The following is a 10,931-nucleotide window of genomic DNA, read 5'->3' as shown; positions in this document are numbered from 1 at the left end:
AGGAAAGTTTCTTTGGCATGAAAGCAACTCTAGGCAGAGTACTCTTTATTTAGATTGATGTATTGCTAGGGCTGCCTTAACAAAATACCACAGACTCGGTGGCTTAAACAACAGAAATTTATTTTCTGACAGTTCTGGAGGCTGAGAGCCCAAGATCAAGGTCAGCAGGTTTGGTTTCTTTTGAGTCTTCTTTCCTTGGCTAGCAGAAGGCCGCCTTCTTGCTGTGTCTTCACATGATCTTTCTCTGTGTGTATGCATGTCTGTCCTTATCTCCTCTTAATAAGGATAGCAGTCATAGTGGATTAGGGCCTACCTATATGACCTCATTTGACCTTAATTACCTCATTACAGATCCTGTCTCCAAGCACAGTCACATTCTGATGCACTGGGGGTTAGGACTTCAACATATGAATTATGAGAGGATACAACTAACCCCATAACAATTGTCATCCTTTATTTTATGCAATAGCAAAGTTGATGATAAAGCACATGTCAATTAAGGTGAATCTTATTTCCTACCGTCTTCCAATGGGAGTATACTGCCCTCCCACCCCTCCAAGAAACATATCAATAGCAGAGTAAGACCTTAAGCTAGAAGGTGGAAACAATTTTGAATTCCTCAGTACCCTCCAGATCCTCTCCCCAAATATATATATTTTTTCTTCTTCCAGTTTTACCAAGTCTTTTCTTTATGTTGTCTTTCTTTAGTCCTTCCTCAGGTGATGAACATACCTTCCAGATACAGAGTTGCTCCATTCCATGTGGTAGATTCCATACCTTGGCTCCCTTTTCCCCTTTTGTCTGAGATCTCAATGAACTTTTAAAAAAAATTAATTTTATTGAAGTATAGTTGATTTACAATGTATTAATTCCTGCTCTATAGCAAAGTGATTCAGTTATATAGATATACATTCTTTTTCACATTCTTTTCCATTATGGTTTATTACAGGATATCGAATATAGTTCTCTGAGCTATACAGTAGGACCTTGTTGTTTATCCATTCTATATATAATAGTTGCATCTGCTAACTCCAACCTCCCAATCCATCCCACCCCCCGCCGCCCCCTTGGCAAACACAAGGCTGTTCTCTATGTCTGTGAGTCTGTTTCGTAGATAAGTTCTCAATGAACTCTTCTTCATCCACCTCACCCATTCCCCTCTTTTTTGATTTCTCTTTCACTTTCCTTTTCACTTTCAGTGTTACTATGTACTAAGGCCTAGAGATACAAAGTAAGAAGAGACACAATGTTCTTTTCATGGAGTTTACTGTCTAGTGGGGAGAAGACAGATCTTTCAAAAAATACACTGACTTTAGATGGTAACTGATAGTTGTGTCTTGATGTGAAAGTAAGGGGGTAGCTGCTGTAAGAGAGTGACTACATATGTGTGTGTTTTAAATTTAAATAGACCTTGGAGAAGGCCTAATGAAATGATGTTTGAGCTGAACCTCCCCATTGAGAGGAAGAGTTACTTTCCTGCTGATGGATATTTGGGTTGCTTTTATTATTGTTTATTTATTTTGGTGTTATAAACATTGATGCTATGAACATTCCTATACACATTTCTTGATGCATATTTGCAAGAATTTTAGGGTTAAATGTAGGAGTAGTAATTGTAGGTTGTACTGTATGTGAATGTTTAGTTTTCAGGATAGTGCCAAATCATTTTCCACAATAGGTATACCAATTTACGCATCCACAAGGAAAACAAAAGAAATCCCATTTAAGAATCTCCCAGGGCTTCCCTGGTGGCGCAGTGGTTGAGAATCTGCCTGCCAATGCAGGGGACACGGGTTCGAGCCCTGGTCTGGGAAATCCCACATGCTGCGGAGCAACTAGGCCCGTGAGCCACAACTACTGAGCCTGCGCATCTGGAGCCTGTGCTCCGCAACAAGAGAGGCCGCGATAGTGAGAGGCCCGCGCACCGCGATGAAAAGTGGCCCCTGCTTGCCGCAACTGGAGAAAGCCCTTGCACAGAAACGAAGACCCAGCACAGCCAAAAATAAATAAATTAAAAAAAAACAAAAAACAAAAAACTCCCAAACTTCCCATAAGAATCTTCATTCTTGTCAATACTTAGCAGATTTAATTTCTACCAATCTGAAGAGTATCAAACAATTTTTCATTGTGATCTTAATTCTATTTTCGTGATTACTATCTGTTTTTCATTTTACTTTTTAAAAATAAAAATAGATTCTGGGTAGCAAACGTTTTTTTTTTTTTTTCATAGTGAAAACTTTTATATTTAGAATTAGTCAGCTGGACTCAGTTTAGATGATCCCAATTTTGTTGGCAACATCCAAAGTATCATAGTCAGGAGCCAGTCGAACATATGCCTTCTTCTCTCCATCAGGCCTGATCAGGGTGTTGACCTTAGCCACGTCAATGTCATAGAGCTTCTTCACAGCCTGTTTAATTTGGTGCTTGTTGGCCTTGACATCCACAATGAAAACCAGTGTGTTGTTGTCTTCTGTTTTCTTCATGGCTGACTCGGTGGTGAGGGGGAACTTGTTGATGGCATAGTGGTCAAGCTTGTTTCTCCTAGGGGCGCTCTTCCGAGGATATTTGGGCTGCCTCCTGAGCCGCAGTGTTTTGGGCCGTCGGAAGGTGGGTGACGTCCGGATCTTCTTTTTTTTGTGGCTGTGTACGCCATTCAACACTGCTTTCTTGGCCTTCAAAGGCTTTGCTTTGGCTTTGGCTTTGGGAGGGGCAGGGCCTTCCTTCTTCGCCTTTGGCGCCATCTTCGTGAAAAGCTGGGTAGCAAACTTTTGTTAGTGATATGTACTGCAAATACCTTCTCTCATTTTGTGGTTCATCATTTCACCTTCCTCATGGTTTCTTTAAATGAAAAAAAAGTTCTTTTAAGATGGTCAAATCTGTCATTTTATGGTTAACACTTTTTGTGTCTTAGTAACTCCTTACCCTAAGGTCAAAGATATTCTTCTATATTTTCTTTGGAAAGTTTCCAAGTTATCTATTCATATTTAATTCTTTAATCTACCAATGATTTATTTTTCCATGTGAATACTTAGCACTTTACTGAAAAGTCTGTCTTTCTCCAGTGACCTATAATGGTGTCTCATCAAATTTCCAAATATGCATGGATCTAACTCTGGGCTCTCCATTGTGTTTTATTGGTTTATTTGTTTGTTTTGTGCCAATACCATACCATGTTCATTACTGTGGTTTTATGGTAAGTCATGCTGTTACATTTTAGAATCAAGTAGTCAAGTTCTATAAAACTACTTGAGATCTTTTTTAAAAAATAAATTTATTTATTTATTTATTTTTGGCTGCGCTGGGTCTTTGTGGCTGCACACGGGCTTTCTCTAGTTGCGGCGAGCGGAGGCTGTTCTTCGTTGCGGTGCGCAGGCTTCTGATCGTGGTGGCTTCCCTTGTTGCGGAGCTCAGGCTCCAGGCACATGGGCTTCAGTAGTTGTGGCTCATGGGCTCTAGAGTGCAGGCTCAGCAGCTGTGGCTCACGGGCTCAGTTGCTCCGCGGCATGTGGGATCTTCCTGATCCAGGTCTTGAACCCATGTGCCCTGCATTGGCAGGCGGATTCTTAACTACTGTGCCACCAGGGAAGCCCCACTACTTGAGATCTTCATAGGAATTTCATTTAATCTTTAGGTCGTTTTAAGGAAATTGACATGTTTACAATATTGAATCTTCCTATCAATGAGTATGATATCTCTCCATTTATTTTTCAGTGAAGCTTTATAGTTTTTTACATACCACTCTTTTTTAAAAACTTATTTATTTTATTATTTTTGGCTGTGCTGGGTCTTCGTTTCTGTGCGAGGGCTTTCTCTAGTTGCGGCAAGCGGGGGCCACTCTTCATCGCGGTGCGTGGGCCTCTCACTATCGCGGCCTCTCTTGTTGCGGAGCACAGGCTCCAGACGCGCAGGCTCAGTAGTTGTGGCTAACGGGCCCAGTTGCTCCGCAGCATGTGGGAATCTTCCCAGATCAGAGCTCGAACCCGTGTCCCCTGCATTGGCAGGCAGATTCTCAACAACTGCGCCACCAGGGAAGCCCCTACATACCACTCTTGAATGTTCTTTAAAAAGATTTATTCCTAGGTAACTAATGATTTTTACTATTCATTTAAATAGTATCTTTAAAAAAGTCACTTTCTAACTTTGTTATATAGGTATACAATTGCTGTTTTACTTCTTTTCCTTCTCTCTCTCTTTTCTTTTGGCTGCTCCATGTGGCTTGTGGGATCTTAGTTCCCTGACCAGGGATTGAACCTGGGGCCAAGACAGTGAAAGCACCAAGTCCTAACCACTGGACTGCCAGGGAATTCCCAACTTCTTTTTTCTCTTAACTTTAATTTTTACATAATTATAGATTCACAGGAAGTTGTAAAATAGTAGAGAGAGTTCCATGTACTCTTCACCCAGTTTCCCAATGGTTCTATCTTACATAGGTATAGTACAATATCAAAACCAGGAAATGGACATTGGTACAATGCATTTATATAGTTCTATGCCATTTTATCAAATGTATAGATTCCTATAACCATCACTGCAATCAAGATACAGAACTATTCCATTACCACAAACCTCTCCCTCATGCTACCCCTTTATAAAAGTATCTACCTGGCATTCCACTATTATTTCTAGACCCTGGTAATTAATAATCTGTTCTCCATATCTGTAACTTTATCACTTTGAGGAATTTATCTAAATGAACTCATACAGTATGTGGTCTTTTTTTTTTAATTAACATCTTTATTGGAGTATAATTGCTTTACAATGGTGTGTTAGTTTCTGCTTTATAACAAAGTGAATCAGCTACACATATACATATATCCCCATATCTCCTCCCTCTTGTATCTCCCTCCCACCCTCCCTATCCCACCCCTCTAGGTGGTCACAAAGCACCGAGCTGATCTGCCTGTGCTATGCGGCTGCTTCCCACTAGCTATCTATTTTATATTTGGTAGTATATGTAAGTCCATGCCACTCTCTCACTTCGTCCCAGCTTCCCCCTCCCACCCCATGCCCTCAAGTCCATTCCCTAGGTCTATATCTTTATTCCTGCCCTGCAACTAGGTTCATCAGTTCCTTTTTTTTTTTTTTTTAGATTCCATATATATGCGTGAGCGTACGGCATTTGTTTTTCTCTTTCTGACACACTTCACTCTGTATGACAGACTCTAGGTCCATCCACCTCACTACAAATAACTCAATTTCATTTCTTTTTATGGCTGAGTAATATTCCATTGTATATATGTGCCACATCGTCTTTATCCATTCATCTGTTGATGGACATTTAGGTTGATTCCATGTCCTGGCTATTGTAAATAGTGCTACAATGAACACTGGGGTACATGACTCTTTTTGAATTATGGTTTTCTCAGGGTATATGCCCAGTAGTGGGATTGCTGGGTCATATGGTAGTTCTATTTTTAGTTTTTTAAGGAACCTCCATACTGTTTTCCATAGTGGCTGTATCAATTTACATTCCCACCACAGTGTGTGGTCTTTTTTTTTTTAAAAAAAAGGTTCTGTTTACTCACTAAGCATGTATTTTTTTTATAAGTTTATTTATTTAGTTTTATTTATTTTTGGCTGCACTGGGTCTTCGTTGCTGCACGTGGGCTTTTCTCTAGTTGTGGCGAGTGGGGGCTACTCTTCGTTGCGGTGCGTGGGCTTCTCATTGCTGTGGCTTCTCTTGTTGCAGAGCATGGGCTCTAAGTGCATGGGCTTCAGTAGTTGTGGCGCACAGGCTTAGTTGCTCCACGGCATGTGGGATCTTCCCGGGCCAGGGCTCGAACCCGTGTCTCCTGCATTGGCAGGCGGATTCTTAACCACTGCACCACCAGGGAAGCCCAGTGTGTGGTCTTTTGAGAATAGTTTTTTTTCTATTTTTCCACTCAGTATAATGCCCTGAGATCCATCCAAATTTTTGCATGTGTCAATAGGTCATTCTTTGTTTATTGCTGAGTAGTATTCCATTTTCTCTATGTGATACAGTTTGTTTAGCCATTCAGCTATTGAAGGAGCAATTGCTTTTTAATAAAAAGGCAAATGCCCACTTTAATCATAATTCTGAATTGCTTTTTTTATGTTAACATCTATGTTTTTACAAAGCACAATAAACTAGGCTAGGTATTATTAATTTTTAATGGTTAACAAGGTTTGAAACATATAAATGATATCTATATATGATATAAATTATAGTTATAACTAGCAGATGATTAAAATTCTCACCTTTACATAAAATACTTGTAACTCTATTTATTCATGATAAATTTAGATCTACCTAAAAAAGATATTACCTGGCATTATAGTAGGGCTAACTAAGTACCTGAGAAGCACTTGCTATATTATTGATTTAATACAAAGTGATTATTTAAACAGACACACAGACACATGCACACATAGGCATTCACATAGCTTTCCTCCATGCCTTAAATAGAAGTGCTGATCTCTCAATTTCACTGTATTTCTGTTTCAGCAGATGTTATGTTCTATAGGAATATGCTTGAAATTGTTGTAAAACATTGTACCAGTTATCAAGACTTAATACAAACATTCACAAGTAGTCTGCTGCTCTTGCCACTACTTCCTGATGCTGCTGGTGGAATCTTCTGACCTCTTGATTTGAGCTGCAGGGCTGAATATTTGTAATGGTTTCCTTATAGGCTCTGAAGTGAGAGAAACACTTTTTGGTGTGAGTTGATTATTTTATTGGCTGCTACAGCAGCCCCATCTACTGGTATCCTCGAAGTATTACATTTTAATTTAGGTGGGTTCTTTTTTACTGGGGCTTTTTCCTTCACTTAAACTTTCCTTCATTTTTACTCATAGTGAGTTCTTCATCATTTTCCTCACTCTCACTGAAGTCGGATCACTAATACTGGGTCTAGTGCTTCCTCTCAAAAGAATGTTCCTCTGTTTTAGTCAAGCATTAACCATCATGCAAATCATCTTCAGTAATTTCATCCAAATTCAAATAATCACTAATTGTGCTACAATTAGAGAAATGGGAAAGTTTATTCATTGTTTTTGTTTTAGTACTGCCACGTTTTTCAATTCCTTTACCCTGAAACCCCTGCACACCAGTGGAGTCTGTTGATGGTTCCTTCACTGGTAGTACAGATGTAACTTCTTTTTTTTTTTTTTTTTTTTTAAATTTTATTTATTTATTTATTTATTTTTGGCTATATTGGGTCTTCGTTTCTGTGCGAGGGATTCCTCCAGTTGTGGCAAGTGGGGGCCGCTCTTCATCGCGGTGCGCGGGCCTCTCACTATCGTGGCCTCTCTTGTTGCAGAGCACAGGCTCCAGACGCGCAGGCTCAGTAGTTGTGGCTCACGGGCCCAGTTGCTCCGCGGCATGTGGGATCTTCCCAGACCAGGGCTCGAACCTGTGTCCCCTGCATTAGCAGGCAGATTCTCAACTACTGCGCCACCAGGGAAGCCCGGATGTAACTTCTAAATCTCTCTGGTAGAGCTTGTTGTTTAAGGATGGAGTTTTCACTTGAAGTGGAGCATCTTCAGATTTTAAATTTTGAACTTAGTTTTTATTTCTAACTCCAGATTATGTTTGGATTTTTTAAGGTGCAGTTAAACAATATCATTATCATGGTCTCTGTTAGAGCGCCCAAACTTTAGTTAAGTGTCTGGCCTAGGTTGCTTTTTCTGGTGCTCCTTACCAGTGGAGTAAGATAAGAAAAATAAATTAGGGAATTCCCTGGCGGTCCAGTGGTTAGGACTTGGCACTTTCACTGCTGGGGCCCGGGTTCCATCCCTGGTTGGGGAACTAAGATCCCATAAGCCACGAGGCTCGGCCCCCCCCCCCCCAAAAAAAAGAAGTATAAGGATTGGAAAGGAAAAAAGAAATGTCATTGTTCATAGATGATAGAATTCTCTACCTAAAAAAGCCCAGACAGGTTTTCAGGAATATGGGAATTTAGCAAGATGACTGAATATAAGATTGATATATAAAAAAATAGGTTGGCTTTAAATGGGTGAGTTGTGTGGTATGTGGATTATATCTCTCTACATCTGCTATATTTTAAAAAATCTGGTATTTTCCTTTAGATGGGAAGTGGAGCCATCCCTGCTGTCAGTACAAGCCTGGGAACTGCAGATGCTCAGTCTCACAGTCCCCACTCACCAAAGCTCACCAACCCTAACTGATTTAAAAAAATACAAGAGCTGTGTTGAGATATAATTCACACAGTATACAATTTTCCTATTTAAAGCCAATTAATTTTTATTATTTATTTATTTATTTGGCTGTGCCTTGTCTTAGTTGTGGCGCTCGGATCTTTGTTGTGGCATGCAAGATCTTTAGTTGCAGCATGTGGGCCTCTTAGTTGTGGCATGTGAACTCTTAGTTGTGGACTTCTTAGTTGCAGCGTGCATGTGGGATCTAGTTCCCTGCAAGGGATCGAACCTGGGCCTCCTGCATTGGGAATGCGGAGTCTTACCCACTGGACGACTAGGGAAGTCCCCCTGACTGCTATCCTTTGAAAAGCCTGCTTACAAGGTTGGCCCTGGCTGGCATCTGGAAACTAAGAATCTCGGGAGGGTTTTCAACCACCCTAACTGATAGAAATAGCTCACTGTGCCTAAACTGTTTGTATAAACAATGTGGTTTATGCTAAACACCTGCTTTTCTCCTGGGAGTCTGGAATTTTGGTACTGCTGGACCAAGGGTGCCTACGTGACCAGGCCCAAGTAAAAACCTTAGGAGCAGGGTCTCTAATGAGCTTCTCTGGTAGAGAACATTTCACACGTGTTGTCACAACTTGTTACTGGGGGAATTAAGTGTGTCCTGGTGACTCCACTGGGAGAGGACTCTTGGCAGCTTGTGTCTGGTTTTCTTTGGACTTTGCCCATTTGCCTTTTTCCTTTGCTGATTTTGCTTTGTACCCTTTCACTGTAATAAATCATAGCCATGAATGTGACTACACGCTGAGTCCTGTGAGTCCTCCTAATGAATCATTGAAACTGGGGGTGGTCTTGGGAACCTCTCCCCTGACCAAATTATAGGTTTTTTTTTTTAATAGACTGAATTTTTTAAGAGCAGTTTTAGGTTCAAATTATAGTTTTTATATGTCGCTGGAGTTGTTTTGCATATTTTAATGTTTTTATAGCTTTATTAAAGTATAAACATATACAATAAAATGCATATTAAAATGTACAGTTTTATTAGTTTTGACATATGTATATACCCATGAAACCATCACCACAGTCAAGATATTGAGCATATCTATCACCCTAATAGTTATCTCATGCCCCTTGGTAATCCATCTCTTCCTCCGCACCCCCTCACCCCAGATAACCACTGATCTATCACTATAATTTGCATTTTCCATAATTTTATATAAATAGAATCATGCAGTATATACTCTTTGCATGACCTCAGTCACTCAGACTACTAATTTGGAGATTCATCCATGTTGTTACATATTATAGATAGTTGTTCCTTTTTATTGCTGAGCAGTATTCTATTGTATGAACTTCATATGGATTATACTACAATTTATTTATCACCTGTTGATAGACATTTGGGTTGTTTCCAATTATTGGCCATTACAAATAAAACCACTATAGGACTTCCCTAGTGGCGCGGTAGTTAAGAATCTGCCTGCCAATGCAGGGGACATGGGTTCAAGTCCTGGTCTGGGAAGATCCCACATGCCGCGGAGCAGCCAAGCCCGTGCGCCACAACTACTGAGCCCGCGTGCCACAACTACTGAAGCCTGTGTGCCTAGAGCCTGTGCTTCACAACAAGAGAAGCCACCGCAGTGAGAAGCCCGCGCACCGCAATGAAGAGTAGCCCCCACTCGCCACAACTAGAGAAAGCCCTCGCGCAGCACGAAGACCAAATACAGCCAAAAAAATAAATAAGATAAATAAATTAAAAAAAAAACAAACCACTATAAATGTTCATATACATGTCTTTGTAGGGGCACATGCCTTCATTTCTCTTTGGTAAACATTTTGGAGTAGGATGGTTAGGTTGTGAGGTTGGTATATGTATCACGTTTTGAGAAACTTCCAAACTATTTTCAAAAGTGATGGCAACACTTTGCATTCCTACCAGCAGTGTATTAGAGTTCCAACTGGTGCACATCTAGTCTGTCTTTTTATTTTTTAAGTCTGTCTTTTTTTTGGCCACAGCTCATGGCTTGCGGGATCTTAGTTCCCCCACCAGGACCAGGGATTGAAACTGGGGCCATAACAGGCAGTGAAAGTGCCGTATCCTAACCACTGGGCCACCAGGGAAGTCCCTAGTCTGTCTTTTTAATTGTAGCCATTCAATTGGGTGTGTAGAGATTTCTCATTATGGTTTCAATTTGCACTTCACTATTAACTAATTGATGTTGATCACCTTTTCTTATGCTTATTTGCCATCTTTGGTGAACTGTCTATTTTAAAATTGGGTCTACTTCGTTGGGTATGTATTTTGCAAATATTTTGTCTCAGTCTGTGGCTTGCCTTTTCATTTTAGTTAACAGAGCAAAAGTTTTACATTTTGATGAGGTCCAACTTATCAATGTTTTCTTTTTGTGTCATATTTAAGAAATCTTTGCAAAACCCAAGGTCATTAAGATTTTCTCTTATTTTTCTCTACAAGTTTTTTTTTTTGGCTGCGCTGGGTCTTCGTTGTGGGCTTCTCTCTAGTTGTGCCGTGTGGGCTTCTCTAGTTGTGGTGCACGGGCTCTAGAGTGCACGAACTCAGTAGTTGTGGCTCCAAGCGTGGGTTCAGTTGCCCCACGGCATGTGGGATCTTAGTTCCCTGACCAGGGATGAAGCGGGCATCCCTGCATTGGAAGGCGGATTCTTAACCACTGGACCACCAGGGAAGGCCCTTCATGTACAAGTTTTATACTTTAGGGACTTCCCTGGTGGTCCAGTGATTAAGACTCCACTCCTCTACTGCGGAGGGCACAGGTTCGATACCTGGT

General features: G+C 40.6%; 1 protein-coding gene across 1 annotated transcript; it reads right to left on the bottom strand.

Moving 5' to 3' along the window:
- Positions 1–2,210: 2,210 nt before the first annotated feature.
- On the bottom strand, positions 2,211–2,756 carry LOC102998437 (60S ribosomal protein L23a-like). The gene has a single exon (XM_057543728.1). It carries the CDS (start codon positions 2,739–2,741, stop codon positions 2,271–2,273), a length of 471 nt encoding a protein of 156 aa, XP_057399711.1. The 5' UTR covers positions 2,742–2,756; the 3' UTR covers positions 2,211–2,270.
- Positions 2,757–10,931: the final 8,175 nt, after the last annotated feature.

This window comes from Balaenoptera acutorostrata, chromosome 3 (assembly GCF_949987535.1).
Source record: "Balaenoptera acutorostrata chromosome 3, mBalAcu1.1, whole genome shotgun sequence".
Lineage (NCBI taxonomy): Eukaryota > Metazoa > Chordata > Mammalia > Artiodactyla > Balaenopteridae > Balaenoptera > Balaenoptera acutorostrata.
Note: the sequence above shows the minus strand (reverse complement) of the source record. Positions and strands in the feature narration are given on the sequence as shown.

What these genes read in the sequence shown, in the direction of transcription:
- LOC102998437 (XM_057543728.1), bottom strand. Translation starts at nt 2,741, where the DNA reads ATGGCGCCAAAGGCGAAGAAGGAAGGCCCTGCCCCTCCCAAAGCCAAA.